The sequence below is a fragment of the Colletotrichum chrysophilum genome (assembly GCF_026319265.1).
Source record: "Colletotrichum chrysophilum strain AFK26 chromosome Unknown scaffold_315, whole genome shotgun sequence".
In the NCBI taxonomy this organism is placed as follows: domain Eukaryota; kingdom Fungi; phylum Ascomycota; class Sordariomycetes; order Glomerellales; family Glomerellaceae; genus Colletotrichum; species Colletotrichum chrysophilum.
The window spans coordinates 851-25,044 of record NW_026517602.1 but is presented as its reverse complement, the minus strand read 5'-3'; the positions used below and the strand labels follow the sequence as shown (position 1 = coordinate 25,044).

The 24,194-nt window shown below is 50.4% G+C and overlaps 6 protein-coding genes across 6 annotated transcripts; 3 read left to right on the top strand and 3 right to left on the bottom strand.

Annotated features, from left to right (window-relative positions):
- Positions 1–1,728: 1,728 nt before the first annotated feature.
- COL26b_014242 (uncharacterized protein) lies at positions 1,729–2,115 on the bottom strand (the record flags this gene model as incomplete). Its single annotated transcript, XM_053186818.1, has 1 exon — positions 1,729–2,115. The coding sequence occupies one exon, from the start codon at positions 2,113–2,115 to the stop codon at positions 1,729–1,731; it is 387 nt and encodes a 128-aa protein (XP_053029242.1).
- A 1,185-nt stretch (positions 2,116–3,300) lies between these two features.
- COL26b_014241 (uncharacterized protein) lies at positions 3,301–3,627 on the top strand (the record flags this gene model as incomplete). The annotated part of the gene is made up of 1 exon (XM_053186817.1): positions 3,301–3,627. One exon carries the CDS (start codon positions 3,301–3,303, stop codon positions 3,625–3,627), a length of 327 nt encoding a protein of 108 aa, XP_053029241.1.
- A 2,017-nt stretch (positions 3,628–5,644) lies between these two features.
- COL26b_014240 (uncharacterized protein) lies at positions 5,645–6,284 on the top strand (the record flags this gene model as incomplete). The annotated part of the gene is made up of 2 exons (XM_053186816.1): positions 5,645–5,727; positions 5,780–6,284. The coding sequence occupies 2 exons, from the start codon at positions 5,645–5,647 to the stop codon at positions 6,282–6,284; spliced, it is 588 nt and encodes a 195-aa protein (XP_053029240.1).
- Positions 6,285–11,470: 5,186 nt separating this feature from the next.
- Positions 11,471–12,087, bottom strand: COL26b_014239 (uncharacterized protein; the record flags this gene model as incomplete). The annotated part of the gene is given in 2 exon segments (XM_053186815.1): positions 11,471–11,565; positions 11,577–12,087. 2 exon segments carry the CDS (start codon positions 12,085–12,087, stop codon positions 11,471–11,473), a joined length of 606 nt encoding a protein of 201 aa, XP_053029239.1.
- Positions 12,088–22,104: 10,017 nt separating this feature from the next.
- Positions 22,105–22,670, top strand: COL26b_014238 (uncharacterized protein; the record flags this gene model as incomplete). The annotated part of the gene is made up of 2 exons (XM_053186814.1): positions 22,105–22,201; positions 22,249–22,670. 2 exons carry the CDS (start codon positions 22,105–22,107, stop codon positions 22,668–22,670), a joined length of 519 nt encoding a protein of 172 aa, XP_053029238.1.
- A 400-nt stretch (positions 22,671–23,070) lies between these two features.
- COL26b_014237 (uncharacterized protein) lies at positions 23,071–23,737 on the bottom strand (the record flags this gene model as incomplete). Its single annotated transcript, XM_053186813.1, has 3 exons — positions 23,071–23,135; positions 23,187–23,403; positions 23,456–23,737. 3 exons carry the CDS (start codon positions 23,735–23,737, stop codon positions 23,071–23,073), a joined length of 564 nt encoding a protein of 187 aa, XP_053029237.1.
- Between the last annotated feature and the right edge of the window lie 457 nt (positions 23,738–24,194).

Sequence of the window (24,194 nt, the reverse complement as noted above, 5' to 3'; positions counted from 1 at the left end):
TGTTATGTGATTGGCTGGTTAATGTGGGGATTGGGACGACATCACAAAAACATCTACTACCCTATTTCCCTATTTCTGGACTCACATCATTGAATACGACACTGAAAACTGCATTTTCATGATCGCTCGAATCCTGGCTTTAATTGCATGCTACTTTTACCTATTTTACTATAGAAAATCTCAACGGCTTCCACCCTGCTGTGAACAACGGTTTCCGCCCTTGTCTCAACGGACCCACCTAATTCTATGGTGGGGCGTTCAACGGCTTCCGACGTAAGCCATCGTGGACGTGATGTTAGGCTTTTGCTGTCAAAGGTCCTCTGGCGGTCACCAGAAGGGTCCCACCACGAGAAAGCAGTCAGCCATCCGGTTAAGGTGACTACTGCCCTAGAGCCGTTTCTCCCAGACTCGTGGACCGCGCGCATCCAGAAGGACTTCACATCTTCGTCCCGCGGTCGGTCGAAGCTTGCCACCATGTACTCAAGGACTTTGGACAAACAGACGGACCATGGAACGGCCTCATCACCGAGCGATGATAGGACGTCCAGGCCCTCTGAAATCTTAAGCCAGTCCTCTCGGTCGCCCATCAGCGTTACCGAAGGGAAGCCGCACCCAACCCGAAACTCGTAGGTGAAATAATTTTGCATGGTACCTAAGAAGGCCATGGCGGCGGTCGCCCGGTCATTCTCGGTTGTCGTGCTGAACTCGAGCAGCAGTCTCGTCGCCATCTTAGGGTCTCGCAGGCTGCTTTTGACGAGTTCGATCATTTGATGTACGACATTGCCGATATCGACCGTGGCTAGACTTGCCGGTCGAGCGTCTATTACGAGGTGTCTGCGGTCTTGGTGCTCCACAAGCCTGTCGCGAAGCGATTCGGCGCGCCCTTTGCCATTGACGAAGAAACTGATCTGCACGAGGATAGCCAGCCATACTTCGTCCGGCCGTAAAGTCAAGTGCAAGTCTTGCTGGGAGGCACGTATTATCGTGTTCGAAAAACCACTTTGTCGCGGGACAATGCCGCGCCTGGAGTCTTGAAAGTCGAAAGAAGTGCGCAGAATATTGTTATGGAAAAAATCATGATATGAAACGTGTTGCAGGAGGGTTGATGCGGAGGTTGCAACGCTATCTGCGTTTACACCAACACGAGACGGCTGTGGTTGAACAATAGTGGGCATGTTTTTCGTCTGGAAGGGATGTTGTATGTAGGAAGGAAAAAGGGATGATGACAGATGCATATGTGCTAGAGTAAGCTCTATTTAATCTACGCGCAGAGACCCTCGATCTTGCCGTCGTCGCTGCGTCCAGGATTCTCTGGGTACCGCTCCGCGCCTCCCACCGCCTTGTTGGGCCTTGACAGAACCAAACGCAAAAATGGTCCAACTGCAATAACCTACAACAGCTAGGGGTGATTTGATGCATACATGCACCTAAGAGTGTATGATCTATGTGGTGCATAACTCGCAATAAATACCAAGAAAGCTTTGTCAGCAAATAAGGCTTACTTCTTACCAGCAAGAGGCTTCACTCTAAGAAGGATTTAGCCTAAAATCACATCCAGCCTCTTCCTGTTTTTTTGCGCACAGGAGTGAAAACTGAAGTTGTTTCAAGTGTGAGGAGCAGGTGAATAATACGACAAACTCTAACCAGAATTCAATCAAGATTGACAAATACTTTTATCTAATAGATCACCAACCCATGTACCACTTGAACAATTTCCACGAGTGCCCTTTACTTATCGCAACTGACATCGAGCTTTCCATTCTCCATGGGCCTCCAGTATTCGTACTGAAAATCATCAAACTTGGCCGGCTCGGGCTCCCAATCGCGAAATCGCCATGCGCTCAGAAGACAGCGGCATTTCCTTGATTCACCGTCCGGATCACATTCCAGGCACTCCACCGAGTCGACTACCGGAGGTTCCGCAAACTTCTTTCCCTGCTTGCCGATGCCTTCGGCCAATTTCTTGCAGTCTTCCGCGATGGCAGTGTCGAAGTGGTCAAGGTCACACTCGTACTCCGTGGAGTACGTTACAATGGCCTGTCTGCAGGCGGATGTTTGCTGGAGAAAGATTGAAAAGAGGGAAATGCTGGCGTATATGATGTTGGATTTAATCATTTTGAAGATGAGTAGATGGTTAATGATGGTAAGAAAAAATGGAGCGTTGTGCCTGGTAGTCTTCTTGCAACGCAAGAGATGAACGTGTTGATTTGGTAGAGACTGTATGGACGATATATTCCATCAATATGCTGCGGCGATGGAATGGTCTGGGGGTGTTGGAGCGTTTATGGGTATATATCCTCCTTCAGATGGATGGAAGCCTATGTCTAAGAACCCGAAGTCCCCGAGGCGCTGCTAGGTTTGCGCTGTTCAAACTCAGTCTAGATTAATGGGGCGCGGTGTCTATTCTCTCAGGCTATTCGGGATTGTCCGTATGCCAAGCCAAGGTCCGGATACTTTCCGCCGCACGGCGCAGGAGTGGGATAATCAACCCACGTCCCTGCAACTTCCCATTTATCACAACTTATTAGTTAACTATGGAAAGATGTCTGGGACTTAGCCTTTCTATGAGACCTACAAGGCCACATTTCAAAGTTCTCGGTGCACCCGAGTGACTCACTTCCGCTTCCAAGGGACACTGACGGTCATTTCCGTGCTAACTAAGAATCAAATGCAGAAGGTATCTTGGCGAACGTTAATCACTAATTCTTCCCAGGCTGAGATGAACAGTGAGAAGGTTGAATTTGGTGAATTTAAAAGTGAAAAACATATATAGGTCACCTCGGTTGCAGTGGCTAATGCTTTTTGTAAAGGGCATCAGAGTTATATATTTCACCAGACTTTTTGTCCTTCTCACTTGTTTGAGACTGTAGCTGGCATTCTCTGAATACTTGTCAATATGCATTTCACGTGGCTTTTGTGGATTTTGTCTACGCTCATTTTTGGGCATTTTTCCTTAGCCCAGGCCCCAACTAAGAGCGATGTAAGTTTCCATGTTGTTATTACTGCACCTGCTCACCACTCGGCTAACATCAGTTTTGTAGTATCTTGTAAGTTTCAGATGATGATCGGTTACGACGGTGTGATTATTGCTTATTAACCTTGCTTCAGGAGAAGAAGGGCTACACATTATCTTACTCGAGCGGGAAATACTACGTACATACCGAATCGTATGATGACGGCGATGATCCCTTTGACATAATTGGGATTGATACCAGCAACAAAGTCATCACGGTATATGCCGCATACAATGGATGGGAAGAGCGAGACGAGAGCGAGAGATACAAATTGCGCGACATTCAAATGGAGTTGTGGGACATACAGCCAAACGTCAGGAGGGCCGACCTTGAGGCCATTCGGCGCAAAGGCATCGTGAATAAGCAAACATCTAAGCAGATTCGCAAGGTGTATGATACTCTTGGGCGCGAGGAGGACGAAACAGTGGTTCTCAATTCTGCGGATACGGGCGCCGCTGCAACCGCATGGTCTCAGCTTGAAAACACGCCTTTCTTTGGCGGAACGCAGAAGCTCTTGGACGAGTACGATGTTGGGAAGCGGATTGTGCAAATCATCATCAGCCCGACGGATCAGATTTCCGGAGACCATGACCTGGAGTTCAGGTTCAGTTAGAACCCTTTGGTGCCAGGGCGCATTCTAGTTTTCCAGGTTCACTGTTTGATGGTCTTGCTTGTTAGGCCGTAATACAATTTTGTTCCTAGAAAGTCTAGAGGACTACATAGTTATGCCAACCACAAAGTTGCTGCACAAGGTCAACGTCTAAAGGGTAGTTTCCCGCCAGTAACGCCGCCCTTGGCTATCCGTACGTACGCCCTGCTTCCTGTCTGCATTCACATCCTACCCCGAAACACTGCGTAGAAATTACTTGCATCAGGTCGAACCGTCTCTGCGAGATACCGACTAGGGGCAGTAACTTCATACTCCAGCGATCAGTCTCATCATTCATAAGACCTCCATTTCCTTTCTCATCTCCCAAACGCACAAATAGCGACGACAGGTGCGTAGCGCCTGTAGGGAACATCGTTCAGTCGCTGTGAGGCATGTCGCCCATTAGGCTTTGGATGAGGGCGAAAGATTGCAACCAATAGTTACCTTTACCTTCGGGCCTGAGTAACGCAGGATCTATCATGCCGTCAGAGACACACGTGAGATCACCTAACTGTAACGGCAGCCGCTCATCTTCTGATATAAGTATTTAAAGTAATAAATAACGTGCAGACCACACCAGCATGAAACCAAGCCGAGGCGATGTAAGCCATATTCCGTTCCAACTCAGCTAATACGGATGGTAAAGCTGTATATGGCTTCTGCAACAAGTCGCCACTGAAGAGCCACTCGTCAAGGAAGTCAAAATTATTTGAGCACTGCGGCAGGATCAGGCGCCTCGTGGTCTCGATCCGCCGTGTTGTCTCCCATGCTCAATGCCAGCATAGCGAGCGCCCTGAAAGATCTTCCCGGCGCCATCATCTTCCAAACTGACCCACCTCTGATTGTTTTACCGGCAGCTAGTGGCCCAAGGCATCGATCAAGACAACCACGGGCTGCTCGCTGAAAGGTCAGGTATTCGTGATACATGCGCACCGGGTCCGAACCATTTTGATCACTTTGATGGATGCCTTTCATTTAGGGACATGATCTGATACTTAACATGTCGTTTTGTCACTTTTGCAGGGATCACATGACGGTGTCATTCGCACATCTGCCAGGGAGAAAAATAGAAGCAGTCAAGAAGAGCAAGAGGTTATTTCAGTGCAATCTAGGCAACAGGCTGTATACAGGTTCCAAGACTTCAATGATACACAGGCGCTAGGTGCAATGTCGCCATGATTTCTGGTTCGGCCAGAGTCAGCCTCTCTTGGCATACACCTGCACCAGCTGACTCGAGCGTCGAACACATTCGGGCAGGTTAATCAGTGGAGCGGCCAAGGCTTCTGTAGGAACGACAGCCTAAACGCAGGGCTCAAGCTGGGTGTAGCGGTCACCAAAGTTCTCAGCTTGCACCAAAGTCCCATGGACTGCGCCCCCATCATTTCCATGCGTTGCGGGTCGCCGATCAATACACGGGCGGCATTTAGACGCTCACCTCCATCCCTGTCGGAGAAAAAATAGGCAGACGCCAAATCGCTTTCTATGCAGACGTAACTTTCTATGAAGTTGCTTTCTGGATGCCGAAAGTCCCATCAGTCAAGCAGTGTCTAATCCTGACGGCATCATGCCGAGGCAATCAGCCACTGCCAAGTTGCCGCCGCCGATCAATTTGAGCTCTCGCAACTCAAGTTAAACCATCATAGGATTATTGCTTTTGCTGCCTTGTGTAAGAATAGGAACTCGACATCATGTATGCCAGGATCTTCTTATTGGGATATGCGACCTCAGCATTGTCAGCTCAATTCTTGGCTTGCGGAAGTCCGAGAGGAGCAGATGGCAGTCTAGACAAGAGCTGGATGGTATGTTTCTGGCCGAAATCTAGGACCAAGGTGAAAACTATAAGTAGGATACTGCAACGCAGTTAATCGCATTCTTGTCTTGTGCTTCATCAGCAGTTCACGTCTCATCATACAAGAAAATCAATCCCAACCATTACACCAGCAAACTTTCAACAACTGAACAACTTATCCACTTATTCAACATGCACGCCACTCAAGCCCTTTCCCAGCTTGTTCTGTTGGCCACTATGGTCTCCGGCCTACCGCAAGGTACCCGGACCGAGCCGTAAGCCCACCCGCCACCTACGCAGCCCAAACAGAGAACTGACCTATCACAGAGAGGCGAGAGAGGTCCAAAAGCGAGCGTCTTTCGATCCCCAGGCGCGGTGCGCGGAGGACCGCCCGGCCGAGGACGAGCTGATGCTCCTCAGCTACGTGGGCCACAACCTCGCCTTCGACCCTGAGGGCGGGATTACCTCGGAGAACGGCGACCGCGTCGCGTTCCTCCTCGACAGCGCGTGCAACCGCGTGATCAACTGGGGATCCTACGATGCGCTGGGTGTCGGGAAGGGCTTCGAGGCAAAGATGGGCATGTCGTACGACGGCACTGGGCCGGAGCTCGGCTGGCAGGTGACGATCGAGTCCCGCGTAATCTCTATGGGAGCCGGGATGGGCATCGCCGACGCCACCATCAAGATCAACGGCGAGGAGAAGGAGAAGAGCTGCACCGGGGAGAAGACCAAACCCGAGGGGCTTGGCGTCGATCACTGGAAGGCCTGCAACTTCAAGCCTGGCGATGTCTGGCCGAAGCCGTGGTGGCCTAACTTCAGCGGCTTCAACTAATGGGTTTGTATATTAAGTTTCGTGTTGAACGAATACGGCCGGGAATTTTATTATGGGCTTGGGCTGGAGATTTTGCGATTCACATAGTTACTGGGTTGGTTTTGTTCATCCTTGCATTCGCTTCAGCTTACATGTAATCTCACGCTCATTTTGTGACCGTGGCATCCAATACTGCATGACCCACAACTAGTGATTAGATCTTCGCCTAGAAAGTTGCCGTTATCACTGGTCTAGATGGCATAAGGAATGCCCGACGCAGTCAATCGCACAGTCTCATCATGCTCTGCCCGAATGTTTCTCTCTCCCGTGCTGTCACACATGCCGCAAAACGTGCCATTCTTCTCCCGCAGGCCTCGCGGCGTACCGAACTTGAACATGTCGCCGTTATCAAGAATGAGGGTTATTTCAAAATCAAGTTGGCCGTCACTACGACTCTGGACTCGTCCAACCTCAATAGTAGCACCAGAGGCTTCGAGACCATCGTCCGACGGACCTACACGTAGATGCACAGGGCCTACCCTGGTGCAACATCTCTCTTCCTAGTGACTGGAGATGTATAGAGATAGATGAATGCTCATAGCTTTGGAACTCAGGCAGCCTTGGGAAGCTTATATGTAGCTTGGTCAAGCATTCGCCACCTTCTTAAATATACCAAATTATAAACTTCAAACTGCTTCAACCTGTAGCACACTTTCAAGGGATAATTCCCGGTTGTTGAGATATGACCCGCATCTCCTATGAGCTGAAATATTTTGATGTTTCTGGTCATATCACAAGGTTCTTCAACGAGCGTGTAACGAGCGTGTCTGCCATTAGTTTGCCGAATGGAGACTTCATTATGAATACCACGTTTGACAATATCATGAAATCAAGTGCGGAGCAATCGCACGTTCTTTATAAAGCTACCCAGTTCAACTGTGTAGAAACATGTACTCATGCCATTGCGTCAACTACAAAGACCCAACCTCCTTCAGCATCCGGGGTGATATCAGCAAGGCAGTACCTCGGAGTCCGCACACTGTCGCAGATTGTCAGCAGTCTTCAGATCAGATCACGAATAACACACCTCCAGAGCCAACTGGTTCTGCACATGTTTTTGCAGTTGTTGACGAGAACTTCGATGTCTTTCTCATAAGGTGTGCCTTTGAACAGTCGAGTAGCCTTTTCGGCAGCATCATCAAGGGCGTACACCTCCAGCTGCATGCGAGCCGCGGCACCATCAACCCCTCTTTGCACGTCACCATCAGCAAGAAGAACTACAAGGTTCTCAACAAATCCTTCTTTTACCTCTTTTCGGAGGCTGACAATGTCGTTTAAGATGAAGCAGATAGCCACGGCAGACTCATACAGTCGACACATTTCTGGCGTTTTCATGACCTCTTCTGGCATGTGGACGTTGTTGGCGAATTCGAAATTGACAACCACCTGCATTATGCAGGATGATGCCGCCCGATAACCTAAATACTCCTCAAGAGATGGTACCCGACCTTGATGTCGATTCATAGCCTCATGACGGTAGCCGTCAAGAGTAGCGATAGCCTCTCGCGCGATTCGCGAGCGGTAGGCATGGTTGTCGCCAAATGTCTTCATGACGGCGCCCGCATACTCCTTGAAAGACGTGACAGCATCGTGATCACGATACTTGTATCCATCATTATCACACTTCTGCGAGAGTCCCAGACTCTGTTGAATGAAGTCGCGACAGTCGGCAAGTAGAATCTGCAAAGCCGCATAGTCAAATCTTTGAGGTAAGGAGTATTGATCGAGAAGGTCGTCGATGATGAACATCCAGACCTGAAAGGATGTAAGAGCTGTCATAGTATCACAAGTTGCGAAGGGATACCAGCCCGCTAACTGGTCGGCCAGTTTGGCTTTGGTAAGGCGAGCTCGGACGGATTCGTTTATGGCGTGACTGTTAGTTGAGTTAATCAGGCTTTGAGATGCTCTTTCCTGACATTCCGTGGATCTTCTTACTTCTCTATGATACTCGTAACTTTGCTCTCCACCGTGTTGGCGTGTGGATTCATTTCTTTGGTCCAATGCTCCATCATCTTTCCAAGGTCTGGTATACGTATTCGCTGGCCATGAAGTTGGGCAAGCATCGACGAGCGGGTGCGTTGACTCTTCTGTGAGGCTCCCGAGCTCAACGGCTGGATCAATGATGTGACAGCCGATTGACGGATGATCTGAGCCATGGTTTATGAGGTATGATACGTCGTGAAGAAAGATGTTTGAATGGTGACAGCAAATGATGTTGCAGCTGGTGAACATGTCAAGCGACGATAATTATGTAGATTGCACACCGCCTGTGCTACTTATCTAGGAAGCAAACATAGTAATCTGGGAGTATTGGAACAAACCCATGGTTAGGATTTCTCCTCAAGCGGTCCGTCTCGCACGCATTAATCTCCATAAGAGGAAGTACTTCAGCTTTGTAGTCTACAGTGAAATCTTCAGCGACGCGAAAGCGAGGTAGCTCGCTAACACGACTGCAACTTTTGCAAAATGCAACCTGATGTGGAATGTCTGTCGCAAATCTCCGCAAGTCACCACCTCTCAATTCAGGTTGACAGTTACCTTAGGTCTGGTTCGCGTTACATGTATTTGCAGTCTCCGGAAACATGGCCCATTATTAGTGTTGGCCGGGGGTTGGTTCATGTTGATTTAAAGTTATTAGTGCAACCCTCGCACGCATGCTTTTTAACCATGGTTAACACCATAATCAGCGAACCAATACAATTGTATCCCGCGGCAGCTGTAAGTGAACTTGAGAAAGCTGGGTAGTCGCGGCGTTGTATCCATTGATGGGGCTAATGAAAGCCGCCCCGGGTGCCGAGATTGGTGGGCTTGCGGACACTTAACATTCAGATGAGACACTAATTAGATCGGCGCACTGAAACTCACCATCTATGCAAGTGGCTAACGCAAAGTTCGGAAAATACTCATGAGCCCTTTGCGGGATACACGTCGATGACTTGGGATGAGACATTCCGACGCGCTCGGATAATTGCGAGGCTGTCAAAGCCATGCCACCCAAAGTTCGTGTCAAGGAATCGCCTCTCGCAGTTCAGATGAATTATGTCAAAGTTATCTGATAACATTACCACGGAAGACTCCGTGCAGGGCTACTGTGAAGTTAACATGTAACCCTAACAGCACAGCCGGATAAGGGGCTGAGCTGTGTCCGGGCCAAATTAGTCTATTCGACCAGGTTTCACCTAAATGTATACTTTCTATGAGTACTTGAGCTCAAGGAGCTGATCAGCAACGTGTGAATTTCACTCCGCAACCTAGATCACCTTGCGTGACCCAGGTTGGCGTACAGAAATCAGAGTTGTGAGAGTGTCCTGTCGCTAGCTTGACACGTCCTACAATTTCGCTAAACTGCCTTCACAGTAATTTACCAGTTTACCAAAAGAACGGCGTCATACGAGCATGTTTACTAGTACTATTCCACAGCAAGGGAGGTTAGTTCGAAGGCACTAGTGGCGCGCTCATTTCACGTCATCCCTCCAAAGCTCACACAGCATTGTTTGGATCTGCTGATAATAATGGGATTCTTTCATAATACCTCACTCAGAATGATGGTTTCGCCGAATGTACAAGCAAAGTTTGTTCCGGAACGGTGTGGTGAGGTAAATGACATATTTCCAGCCTCGCCCTGCCAATAGTGCAAAGCCCTTTGGGTAGGAAAGAAAATGCACCACACCATCACACGCAAGTGGTAATGGTTTGAAATTCGGCAACTTTAGTCGATCAGGACTCTTCACATCATCAGAAGCCTGGAAGTTGGTTTCCGAAGGTGCACCTGATGCATACTAAAACGGAAGCGACAGTGATAAAGAGATCGACGGACAAGTCATCATCTACAGACAGATGACCTTGTTGACAGCAGAAGCATACACAGGGAAGGAGGTGAAGGTAACTTATCCTGCTTACATTCAATGTGTATGAAGAAATTGTAGCCATCACTCTGAATAAAGTTGCGGTCGTCTTGCGGGCCAGAAAACTGATCTCTAGGCCCGAACAACTCGCATTGAGTCGATCAAGCCAAAACAAACCTATCACTGGCCATGCTGCGTCCATTTGCGGGGCGCAACTGTCCCCTGCACAGGTTGAAGTCCTTCGCTCACGAACTGTGCTAGTCGCGACACAAATGGCTCTCTCTGAGTGGATTCCATCAGCAAATGATCGAAGATTTAAAACTGAAAAGGAAATTCTGAGATGGGCCCAGACGCAGACCTACCATCAACGAAAAGTGATGCGCTCCCTCAACTCTGTGGCATATGATATCTGCCCCTGGCAACAGCTTCACCCACTCGTTCGGCCCAAAATCCTTCCTCTGCACTGTCAAGAACTTCATTCCCTCTGTATCATCCGGATGTGGTGATAGCGGCGGCGCCCCCGGCCGGTCAACTAGGCTCTCCCCTGCCCAGATCACGTCTACTCTCAGTTCTTGTCCCAGTGGCACTACCAATGGCGTAGCGCAGTATCTCTCGAGCACTCCGATTGTCCCTTCGAAGTGCGGTATCAACCACGCTGGCAAGTTACTGTTGCCCTTACCCTCACCCCAGCCGCCAAAAGCACCCAAGCGCTCACAATACTCATAAAAATGTCTCGGCAGCCTATCCATCCCGTTGTGAGGCGGCGGCGCATCGATCAGCACCAGCTTCGCGACCCTGCAACCTCTCTCGCCCAACATTTGTGCGGCCCGAAACGCGAGCGACCCGCCTGCAGACCAGCCTCCGAGCACATACCCTTTCTGAGGTGACGGCGGCTGCCGCCTCAATACTTCAGGTAGGTAGCCCTCGCCTAAGAGCCGGTCGAGCGGCACGCACGCCATCGTGGCCGTGTCGCCACGTATGAACGGGCACATTAGGCCGACGACGCAGACGCCAACACCAACAGGCGGGAGAGAAGCGTACGATGTAGCGCTGCCGGAGCCGTCAGGAAAAAGGAAGAGAATTGTGTGGGCGGTCTTTGGGAAGCCTTGGAGGATAACGGATTTGCACGGGGGAATGGCGATGATGGATGATTTGTCCTGTGTCTGAACGTCGGGGATGGTAAGGGACGTGTCGAAGCTACGTGGTGTCGCAATACAAGGAGTCGCCATCGCAGGCGAGTCGCCACCGTACAACCACTGTTGGTTTTGTTGTGGAGATACAGACGGCCCTTTCCTGCTCATATCATCTGGTGACACCGGGCTTGGGGGAAAGATCCCCTGGCCCGCCCCATCCGCGGGCTTTGTCTGTATTCTGAGCGTCTTCGGCGGCTTCGGCGTCTGGGGCGGACTACACGGCACGGCTGTTTGCAGCACCCTTGAAGACGTTGTGGTCATCTGCTCAGCTATTTTGGTTTCTTGGCTCAGCATATTGCTGAACACGCGCCGGGGGAAAGCGTTCACGGAATATTGTAGGAAAGCCGCCACGATGTTGTCCTCGCGAAGAACAATGATGTCACCCGTCCACTTCCGTGTCCGGCCCACTTGTTGCATGCGCACATACACTGTGTATTCAAGGCCCATGTCGATTGCCTCGAACAGGAGCATATCCTCCCAGCCGTGGTTGATGTAAACGGTGTGCTCTAGATCGATCGCGTCGTCAAGGTTCAGACAGAACCCAGCTGGCTGCGTAAAGGCATCGATAATCGCTGGGTGCGCAGTGTATTCACCATGACCAGAAAGATCGCCGGGGAAACGGACGAGGGCGGCGATCTCATGTGTATGCTGGTCGAGCACCAGAGATTCAACGAGTCGGTGATTGCGGTGGAACTCGGCTAGAGAGGAGACCACCCTATACGCCATGCTGCCGGAGATGTGAGTGGTGCCGGGCCGGGAACGCAGAGAGGACACATTGATACGATGAGATTCGCCGGAAGAGTATTGTTGGAAAAGGGATAGAATGGAGACGTCGGTGATACGAATGGTGCATTCGGCGTGCTGTTGGGGCTTGCCAGAGCGCTGTCATCAATTCTGTCAGACTATGTTTCATGACTCTGTGGGGAGCTTAGGCAGGAACACTCACGCTCACAACGGCGAACTTGCACCGAGCAGTACGAACAGTCCAGTCAGCGTATGCATGGCATTGTAGCAGCTGCGACCCCGGACCGTTGTTGCCAGCAACTAACGCCTTGCTGACACTCAAGTCAGCAATAGTGACGAGATATTCATGCGTTTGGCCGGGCTGCTTATGAGCTCCGAGCGTATGTTTCCTTTCGTGGTTCTTCAGTGTCTCAACAAGGTAATTTCCAAGCGTCATGGCAATGTCAGCGAAGACGGACTACCATTCGTCTACGTCAGCGCCGTCTTTGATCAACTCAGAACCATTAATGAAAACTCACCGGCGTACATAGCCGCTTTCCCTCTACCAAATGCCCCTGAACTGCCTCCCTCAGATCCGGTCTCGCCAGATCTGCCTCCGTTACCAGGTATAGCCCGTCTCCCACCATCAAGTCTGCCTCTGTTACGACACGGTGAATTGTCGTACTCTCCAGGCAGTGATCTTTTACCTTGCGCGGTTTGCGTGTTCCCTTCTGTACCTGGCTCAAGGCTGTGTTGAGAGACTGTCCCGCGGACGACGCGATCGAGATAACCTCCGGCAACCCAGTGCCACTCTCACTCGTCTCGGCGTGCTCACAAAACCGCTGTAACACGAGGTCCCAGCGAAGCGGACGTAGAAGCATGTCATTAACAGCGGTGCACATTAGTGAGACGAAGTCAACGGCCTCTTCTGGGGCCTCTCCTGTTGAGGCCGAGATTACCGTCAGACATGCAGGCGTCCTCGCCACTGCTGGGTCCAGGAACGCCAGCAACCTAGCAACATCCTCCTTCGTGTGGAGCAATGAGCTATGAAACGGCCCAAATATCGGTATCGGCAATATCCTCACGCCGGGAACCGCTAGCCCGTCCGAGTCCGCCAGCTCCGCTAGCACCTCCGGCGGCCCCGACACCGTTACCGAGTTCGGCCCCCATGCGCTTACCCAGTATGACCCTTTTCTTGCCTCGCGTTTACTATTGTCAACCTTTTGCAACCAGCTGCTGGCAGTGTTCCCAACTTTGCCCGCGAGCCGCTGCAGGAAGACTCGCATCCCCTGAAACGTGCGCTCGTCCGCTGCCGACACCGCCATGCTCCAAGGCTGCTTCGTGCCTGTCGCTGGTGCGGTATCCCGTGCCGCCCGATCCACGACCAGACCCACCCGGAAGGCAACCCGGACAGCCTCTATGCCCAGCGGGACCAGCTCCGCTAAGTCGGCACTGCACCCCACCGCCGCAGCAGCCAGTGCCCCGGTGCAAGTGCCTATGACAGTAGCGTTCCCGTAGTGTTCCGCTGATGGAGAAGATTCGACATGTCGAATGAATAGCAGCACTTGATATGCGACAAGCAATGCCATATCCAGCGCTAAGCAGCGGTGGGCATCGTCTCGGTCGGAGTAGTGCGGGTGGGAGTAGCCAATGTTACGGTAATTCCACTGCAAGAGCATGTCGGCCAGGGTGCCGGAAGGGCGGAGGTGTTTGACCTTCATGGGGTTGACGAACTGGGCCAGGTCGCGCTGGATTGCACTCCCGCAGCGATGAATGAAGAGGGAGAAGGGCGATGAGGGATCAGGGAAGGTCTGTTGGAAGGCTTCATCGTCTAGCAAGCGCTTGAGATCGCGTTTGGGGGTGCTGTAAGCTTGGTCGCCGAAGAGGAAGATTTTCTCCAGTGGTTTGGCATTAGGGGGTGATAGGGCCATGGTGAGATGATACTGGAATCTTTCTACCAAGGCGTAGTGACGACTGTCTGTTGATTGAATGAGATTCTCGATTTAAATTCCTGCCACAAACTGGTCTAGAGACCTGGACTGGCTTTCGATGAGATATTCTACGAATCCTTTGTATTGTGTTAGTGACGGATCAGCAGTTCCAGCCTTGCGGAGGCCAGATACCATGATGAGGCAGCCCATCCGAGAGAGGCTACCCCACAGGTTGCCTCATGGTATTGCCCAGGTTTGAGTGCACAGATCGACTTTTTTTCTTCAACATCTCCTTCTGTGCCGCACTCATAGCCCCCTGTGTCGGCGTTGAAAATCTAAGTTTTCAGCCGTACGCCGGGATGCGAATGCTGTTAACTCACATTGGCACTCCCGATTATACGTATTGGGTCTGTATCAGGTCTGTGTGTCCCCGGATGACCCAACGCAGCAGCTGCTTGGCTATTTGCTATAGATCTCAAACCACATGTACTATCCGTGACGTGTTAGTTTGGTGACATCTGTTCTAAGTATAAGTTGAAAGCTTTCCAGGGCATGCTGCATTATGCTTTCCCTTAAGTTGGGCTTCTATATAAACTCTTGTGACACACCTCCCTAGTATGAGGCTATTTTCAGCCCATATCCAGTAAGTCACTACTTTAAGATATAGCAACCGAGCAGGAATCATGTGAGACTTAATTGATCATCATTTTCCAGGCGGGTTGCTAATCCTCCATATGGTATCCAAATTTCATGAATGATGCGAAGTAGCTTATCATCAAAAATATTTTTTCTGTAATTTATCGAGTAGGCCAAGTTCTATACCTAGGTTCAGCAGCTGCAGTAACTATTAGCGTCAACGCTCTCGGTGTGGAAACCATTCTTGGTATGATTCTTTCGCTGCTATGGTCTACTCCGACGGGAGGCTCCGCAACATCCGTCACAATATGTCAAATGCCAGACACGAGCTTCGCACGGGTGGTTTTGGTCTGAATGGTGGGTTTCCACGGATAGAAATAGGCTCTAAACTATCCATTCCACGGGGAGGCGAGTTTAAACTGGCAACCCTCAATTTATTGACTTTCGCTTTCGTTGTTTCACTCAACTCAGACGCGGATCAGCCGTTTTTGTACGACTTGTCTCCGTCGGCGTCGCTGCGCATGCCTTCCTCCTGCATAAGCAGCGGTCGCACACAACTGATCGCTAGTACTTCAAATTTGCGAATGTTAGTCGAAAGACTAGGAAATTTGCATCGGACGACACCGCGAACTGCCGACCGCCGTCGGTGCGTCCGTCCCGCCGGGTCTGGGTGCGTGCACGTTGGTTAAGGTTGGTCTCAAATACGCATGGCTTTCTTGTTGCGGACTAGGCGATCCAATTGAGATCTCCAATGTGTGAGCGTTGATTAGTCGACAGGTGAACTGATGTGCCGTGCCTCTCTCGCCAGATCACCAAAGGGCCGAAACATCATGAACTATGTCAATGTCAGACTACCTTGTCAGATTGCATTCCGGAAAGGTCGGAGGGAAGTGAAAGGCCGTATACGGAGATTCTTTGGGGAAATGCGCGAGCGAGATGCTGTCGCCAAGCACACATACCGGCGATGTGCCAGCGCGCATTCAAGACATACCAAGAACCGTAACATAGGCGCCAGCCTTGCAGGGAATTTGCAATGCTTTGAAGCCGAGGGAGCTGGGAAATTAGACACGAGGCTTTCTCCATGCCGGCTTCTTCAAAGTACTGTGACTAGCTTCGATCGGCCACATGACCAAAGAGTGAACAGTATGCAGGACCCGGGAGCAACGGCCCCAGGTTCTTGGTCACGTTATCTAGGTAGCTGCCAGCCTTTCCGTGAAAACATGCTTCCGGTGACCGCCAAAGGACATCGTGCTGACTTTCAGCAGCAAAAGTATATAGATGCGGCAGAGGCGGCAGCAATTAAAATGCAACAAGTCGCAGTACATAGTTGAAGTCACAAACCCAATGAGCCTAGGAGAGGCACTCTTCCAGCGGATGCACTGAAGTGTATGCTTCTCATCTTCTCTGCCCTCCCGTTCTCGCAGCAGTAGTTTCACTGTCGTCGTCCATTCCCGCAGATGAAAGGCTCACCAAGAGAGTCCGCCTCCGTGTCATTGGCGGTGAGTTACAAGTCCAGCAATTCTTTTCTCTCTACCTGTGCTTCATTGGGCAGGAGAGCTCGAGAACAGGCCTCTTGCAAAGGAGCGTGGTTAGCGTTAATGCTGAACTCAAGAACCTAGCGTATCTAGGTATAAGACGCCCAAGTGCATTGCTGCGGAAGCAAGGCGTGCAGCTATCCTTGTTAAATTTTTGAAGGTCTGTAGAGTAACCCTTCAAATAACAAGATGACTAAACTACTACTTAGGTAGGCATGTGAGCTTTGGGTCTTATTGAAAAAATGGGAGGCGCAACTGACTTTCAGAAGCAACGTCACTGGCTGAGATTAATGGTCTTTGATATTACCAGCTCACTCTGTGAAGAACTAAGATGTTGTAGGATATGCCCTAGAATGAGAACAAAAAGACGCGTGCTGTTTCAACAAACGATTTCCTGTAAATCTACTGGTTGCTATGTTCACATCGTGAGTCAAGCCTGCCATTGCACCCCTTTTTATTCAGAGATGGCATGCTATGAGCACGTTGACAATCGCAGAATTCATCTCATCTTAAGACAGGCCACTTCCCTGGCCCTTTACGCCGTCTTTTGTTGTTTAAATATGCTAGTCGCTCAAAAAGCAATTAGTCCATGATCTCTTGCATTTGCGCTGAAAAGCCATATCACTGGTGGAATTCGTTGTACACATAAGGTCCTTTACTATGTACAGGGGTTGCATTAAGAGCAAGCGGGTACTATCTCACGGTACAGTAAGACCTAGCAGGGATAACCGTACCTTTTTAATTCGCTGTAGCATGTTTCATTGGTCGATGAGGGGTTCTAATGCTGTGCACCAAATCAACATCGTAAGTCCCCAACAACTTTGGCTTCTATTGGCCCTCAAGCGTCCATTATGTCCCATCCCTTGCATGATCTTCCGCGCTAGTAATACTGGAAAGCTTTCTTGAGGGCCTTTAAGAGACATGTAAAAATCCTGCTGTCCCATGGCATGGGCCGCAGCGCCTTCTTTCCTTCCAGATGTTGAAGTCTTCCGGCCCACGCACAAAACGCGAGATTGACGTCTTCACACAATCAGATATTAACGCACGGGAGATTCCCATCCCATATGAGAGGTTATCTTACTTCTTTCTCGCAATGGACGACTCAAGAATTCGAGGACCCCGAGCCGTCACGTACATCCAGCTACAGAACAGCCCATCGGACTCTGGAATATCAACACAGAGACTTCATGGCTCTGGCGACAACTCAGTAAAAGAAGGCAGCTCGCACACATACGCCCCAGTTCAAGACCATGATGGATCTGCCTCGGAAACTCGTGGCGGAATCTTTCCTTCCAGAGACAGCCTATTGAATAGATTCTGGGCGTGGGAGGTGCTAAGCATCGCCGTTGCTACCATTGCCTTGGCGGCGATGTTCATTACGCTTCTCCTCCACCAAGACCGAACTCTACCCAAGTGGCCTTCGATGATCACCATCAACGCTCTTATTGCCGTGTTTAGCGCGATTTTAAAGGCGTGCCTGATGATGCCGATAGCCGAGGGCTTGAGCCAGTTGAATGTTACGAGCGGGTCAGGGCAACCAACTGTGGCACAAAGCAAAAGCTTCGATAATGACAAATCCGTTGTCATTGTCCCCTGTTCTGCACTATATAGTTACGAGCCTACAGTGACCAACTGTAGCGGTCGTAACATTGAAATGGTTGTGGTACGAAAAGCCAAGGCCTATGAAACACATCGCGCAGTGGGACATGGCAAGTCGAGGTTCGTCCGCTCATCTCATATTTCTCTCGGTTCAGTGACTGCACTATATGATCTCCGGTTCCAACCAACATTTACGGTGTAGCCTCCATGTACTGACGTGCTCCACATTGTAGGCCCGTGGGGATCCCTTCTCCTGATTTTCGTCCTCAGGGGCCGGAATCTGGCCGTGTTCGGCGCCATTCTTACAATTTTCGCCATGGCCGTGGACCCCTTTGCACAACAAATTGTTCATTACTACAGCTGCTCAATGATGGCGCACGACGAGGTTGGAGCAATTTATTCTCAAACAACTACACTGATGGTATCATGGGACGGCCATCGGGCACGCCTGCAATTGACTCACAAATGCAGTCAGCCATATACGTAGGGCTACTTGACCCCCCTGCGAATGTTTCTGCCGCCGTCAGCTACACGTGTAGGACGGGAAATTGCACATTCACGGCTACCGAAGGCGGTGCCACGTTCATGTCACTTTCGCTGCAAAGCCAGTGTACGGACATCAGCGACAAAATATCACATTCATTGAATTCCACCAGAAATTCCAATAACCAGGCCTATACTTACAAGACTGCCAGCTTGTTGGATTATGACATAGCCCTCGACAACATTACGAACAACGTAATGCAGTCGGGTGTACAGCGCTCCTCAAATGGGACACCATCGAATTTCCTCACGAAGATCTCTTTTATGATGGCTTCGACCGTTTCCAAAAAGTCAATGAAGGCCTTTGAGTGCGAATTTTTTCCTGCCGTAACGACTTGGAGCTCCAATGTCACGAATGGCGTTCTCGTAGAATATGTGGTCGAAACACAGCGTATGGATGTCGAGCTTATTCCATTTGCCACACATAGCATTTTCCGCGCCAACAGAACCATCAGAAATGGGGCTTGGCACGAATGCCAAGGACTGTCCGGCCCATCTGAAGATAACAATTTACCGATTATCGCATTTCCCACAGGCCCTGGTACCATTGTTGGATCGGGGTATTTGAGAGAGGTTCTCACAAACAAATCCTCCAATTACTGGAATTACACCACCTGGTGGCCCTCGGACTGCATTTTTTCTATCCCCTACGCCCCAACAGCTGGCTTGGCAGCGGTTATTTCTTCGTTGCTTGGCAACGAAACACTTTGGTGGGATCCATGGACGAGCAGGGCTACAGGCAACCTTTGGTCGGTAAATCTATGGGCCGGCGGCAATGCAACTTGCGATACTGTGCAGCATGCCATGAGAGGCCTGGCTGATTCGATAACAGCACGGTGGCGGAATGGCGATGGAGATAAGAGTATCCGAGTAGGCCCCGCGCGGGGCGTTGTGTGGGAGCAACAAACCTGCGTCCACGTCAACTGGGCATGGCTTTCGTTGCCAGCAGCGATGGTGTTGCTTACAGCGGTGTTCCTTGCTTTGACAGTCATACAAACGAGCTTCAGCGATAGGCCTCCCTGGAAGAGCTCAATGCTGGCAACACTTTTCAACGGACTGGATGAGAAGACAAAGGACGCTGCAGGGCCGGTGATGAGCTTGCAGGAGATGCAAGTCGCTGCAGATACGACCAACATGCGGCTTAAAATGACTCAAGGGGGATTTCGTCTTGTCGGTTCAAGTTAGACTTCGCTTAATTTGACGCCAGGCATTGTAGTCAGAGTCACTTAGGTCAGCCAAATTTACCTTGATCGATATTCGACTCCGAGCCGGATCTCTATCACTTGCAGAGCCGGTAACGCAGTCTCGGCCTTTACAAAATACCACCTTGTCATCTGCGGATACGGTAGGATATATACATCGCCCGTGTAGCTACATGTGTTGCATCAATTTCTTTCTTGGGTTGTTAGTGTCTACAGGTATACACAACATCTTTATCATCTGACCAGACTCAGTCTATCTCCGCTATGACGAACCAAATAACTTCAATTCAGAATCTACTAGACGTTAGGTATTTAAATGACAACAACACGGTACAAGTTTGAATGTTGCCCATGGAGCCTGACATCACGTGTGTGACTGTGTGTACTTCATGCTGGACTAGATTACACATGTTGCCCACGCCAACACGGAACGGTTACTCCCCAGACCATTCTTCTCTTTTCATCACGCCCCTCGTCCATCTTTCCAGCTCTTTTGGAAGCCCCGCATCCTTTGCTGCGCTACTCTGCCATCTAGGCTCTCCGAATCGCCGGAATATTCCCAAGTAGCCACCGGCTTGTTCAGCTTCCATTTCCTCGCTTGCCGCGCAGAAGACGCTATTCCAAGAACCTTTGTCAGCTGGCCATACGAAGCCAAGCACTCGAAAGAATGAGAGAACAATCATTATGATCGACCGTGACTCCCTCGCCGGGGCTGCGATGTTTGTTTCGACCATACCAGGGTGCACGGATGTAACCGAGATCTCGCCCTCTTCATTTCGTGCACTGCGAGAGCCGGGCCCATATCTCTCATGCAGAGACTTTGTATGCAAAATGTTGGCGAGCTTGCTCTGTCCGTATCGTGTCCAGGTTTTCCCTTCTCTTAGGGATGGGTCGTTGAAGTTAATCCCGCCCTTGGGTGCTCCCAAGTGACCCGATGAAGTAATATTGACGATGCGTACGCTGCCCGGGGCGAGATTTTTAGATGTTTGTAGCATCAAAGGAAGCATATGTTCCGTCAAGACCCAGTGAGCGAGGTAGTTGACTTGCCACTGGGCCTCGTGTCCATCCTTGGTTATCTCGAAGGGTGTCGCCATGATCCCTGCATTATTGACCAACCCATGCAGCGTTGTTTCGAGAGGGAGGAAATTTTTGGTAGCTGCAACAACGGTGGCGAGGTCCGTCAAATCCATTTGCAAGAGGTCAACGTTCGCCGAGGGGCATTTTTCGTTAATCTCAGCGATTGCCCGTGCACCCTTCTCCAATGACCTGACGCACATGTAGACATGAGCGTCATGTTCTGCAAGGCGAGCAACGGTGTGGTAGCCTCTTTAGTTTTGTCATTAGTTGACCGATTCTCTTGTGGGAAAAAAAGAAAGCGACTCACATGCCAGAGTTCCCCCCTGTCACTATAAATACCTTGCCCTCGAGATCAGGGAGACTGTCTGGGTGGAACGCCATCTTTGGAAAAGAAACTTCAGGCGTAGTGTGGCGTGGAAGTGTGATTGATTATTGCAATGCTTGCGAACCAACATCCAGGCAAGCTTTTGTAATTTGTCCTGGTTCTTATAGTTCTTGTCGTGAGTGACGAAGTTGAGTGTGGGACGTTATTGCCATTCCGGCAGCACCGGGCGTTGTGAGCCACTTGCATGACTTCCAGATCAGTAATTGTATGTTGATGTCAGATTTCTTGCAATCAGATGTCGTGGGAGAATTCCCAGGGGGTTTGTGAGCCACCTGCATGGAGTCAGCGGTTCTATGCCGAACTCCCCTCGACATAATCGGGCTCGGCGGAAGCACCATTCAAAGACGACGTGACTGGAGTCGTAATCCCGTTCTTCCCCAGAGTCAATGTGAGCAGGTTGCATGACGCTAGACCACTTGTGGTCCGAAATGGCAGCATCGACAAATGACGTTCCATATTTCCTAGTAGACTGTCTACCTGCGCCTCATCCTTTGCCAAGGAGTAAGCGTATATAAACCCGCACTTCAGTGACACCCATGAAACCTATTTATGTGAGCAGGCTGCATTGCAAGACCTTCGGGCCTCGACCAACTTACATTATTCACCAACAATCTCACCATGACCCAGGACATTAGCTCGGGCTATGATGGACACCAATCAGGCGACAAGTTTAATGGTACCGCACATCCAACTCGCTTCGATGCCACAACTAGCTGAGGTTCTTGTGACTCAATTTTTGAAGATGACATGATTCGCTCATTGCTTGTAGGCGAAAACCACAGGTGACGACTGGACTGGAACAAAGGATGCCGCAGCGCGCCGTCGGGCACAGACAAGACTTAACACGAGGGCATATCGTGAGTATCAACTAGCATCCTAATTTCCGTAGGAAATCCATCAACGTTAAACAAATTAGGAGGGACATTTGATCAAATTGGGTTCGGTATCGAGACTGAGAGCCAGTGTAGGTAAACGCAAATCCCTTGGGGAAAAGGCCAAAGCATCTACAACCACAAGCTGCTCATTGATTGAGCCCGAGGCGTCTGTTGAATGTTGGGATAATCAGCAGGAGTCCGTGTGCCTCGTTCCATTGTCGCGGATCAAGCAAAGCTATGATGCGAGAAAACTCCTGCTATCCGGAAGGTCTACAGGCCGGCAGCTCAATGTTGTTTTCCCTCTCTGTCCAGACCACCTCATCACACTCCTACAGTTCAATGCCCTACGTGCACTAGCTGTTAATCACACTCTGATCTCAGGCATCCTCGACGCGCCGCTTGAATGCGACGAGGAGCTGATTCACATTATGCCCTACCCTTACAAACCACAGCTTCTCCCTAAGGCGCTCCTGCCCACCGTCCTTCAACAAACGGTGCCACATGGCGACTGGATTGATCTTTTCCCCAGTCCCGAGGGAAGAGATCGTCTGATTCAGGCTTCTGGCACCTTTGACGAGGACGAGCTGTGGGCGGACTGCATCGGTGGTTTGTACGAGGGCTTCCCCGACGACGAGATCAAACAACGTGGCATTATTGCCTGGTCACCACCATGGGAAATCACCGGATGGGAGATGTCAGAAGGATTTCTGCATAAGTGGGGGTGGCTTTTCAGAGGACTGCCGGGGGCGTTGCAGGCGACAAATCAGTGGCGGACGGAGCGAGGCGAGCCCCCATTGGTTTAAGATGACAGCACGAAGTGACGACGGTGCTTTCTCGTATTTCTCATCTCTCTTTAAGGTCTTTATATCCCGTTTCACCAAAATTAAAAGGTCTGCTCGTTTAGTTATGCCATTCCATTGGTACGGGACAACTGTCAAAAAATATCTCTGGCAGCTTGGTTGGCCTGGACCTGTGACGCTGCCTCGATTGAGGACCAACATCTCATAAGAGAAGAGCCACTGTCCTATTGAATGCCTCAAATTTCTGTTGCTTCATTTCTCATGCCTAAAGGCTAAACTCTGCGGAAGCGTTCAAGAGGGGGTTTATTTCTCTCCAAAATATTACAAAATATCTCATTGACACCTTAGACCTCAAGTATGACTTCCAAAGTAGATAAACATTGGTGACCATGCCATCCGCGAACTAGGCAGCTGGGGCTTGGACCACGGCCAGTGTAACCTCGTAGCAAGGACGGTCTTCACGGACGGCTTGATGAATTGTTAGCCAGCTTGCTTGTGTGGAACTCGAGAAATACTTACCAGTATTGCCGGGGGGAGAGTAGCGGAACTCGTGTCTGTCGCCGGACGCACTTCTCACACAAATGAAGCCACCTGGAAGGGCAGCCCTTGATATAAAGTCCAACTCAAGCTGCACTGCATCCGTATCGGGGTTGCAACCATAGACAGGCTGAAAGTAAGCCTTGGGGTCGCCGCGTTCCGTCATAAACAACTTAGTGGTGTTGTCATCCGCAGTGTACTATGACATCTTGATTAGCCTTCAATATTGAGGCAACATGCGACGAACCTACCTCTCCATTGATGACGGCATGAATAATGCCGCGAGAAATGACGCCGTTGTCAAGAGTAAGGTTGAACGCTGCATCTCCAGCAGGACTAAGATAGAGGTGCTGGTCGCCTCCACCCGCCGACCAAAGGTTCATATAGCGGTTGTGAACAATGGGTGCAGCGGGATTCTGGACCTGAATGCCGAAGCCAGTGGTAATGTTGTTGGATACAGGATCCGTCGGCAGGGTGCACGCCGAGACGCTGACTGCAGCTGCCAGAAGCTTGAGCATCAAAGAAGAAACCATTTTGTAAGAGGCCGGTGCACTTTCAAAGGACAGAATGCATGCATCACTCAACGTTGACACCACGGGGGTTTTTAAAGTTGATATACAAAACATCGAGCTATCGTGCCACAACTCTGCACGCCAAGACATTGACGAATACGAGATATTGTTCGCACTCGTTGCATCGCGTGGCTGCGAGTCTCTTCTTCCTGGGGTCTAGATTGGCTTTGAAATCGATAAAAACGCACAGTTCCTGCGTGATGGACGCGGGATACTTGCCCATGGTCTCATAGCTGGAAGTCACTGGTGCTTACAAGCTGTAGTACCCCTGAAAATCTACCCTGTCAATGTTACCCTCGGCGCTTGATATCGGTTTCCGCCTTCCGCATTGAGGGCTAGTGGTACTGCGTGTAAGACTGGCGGCCTGCAGCCTTTGCGGAGTACCCAACGGTCCATCCCTCTCTACGTATGCAAGGTC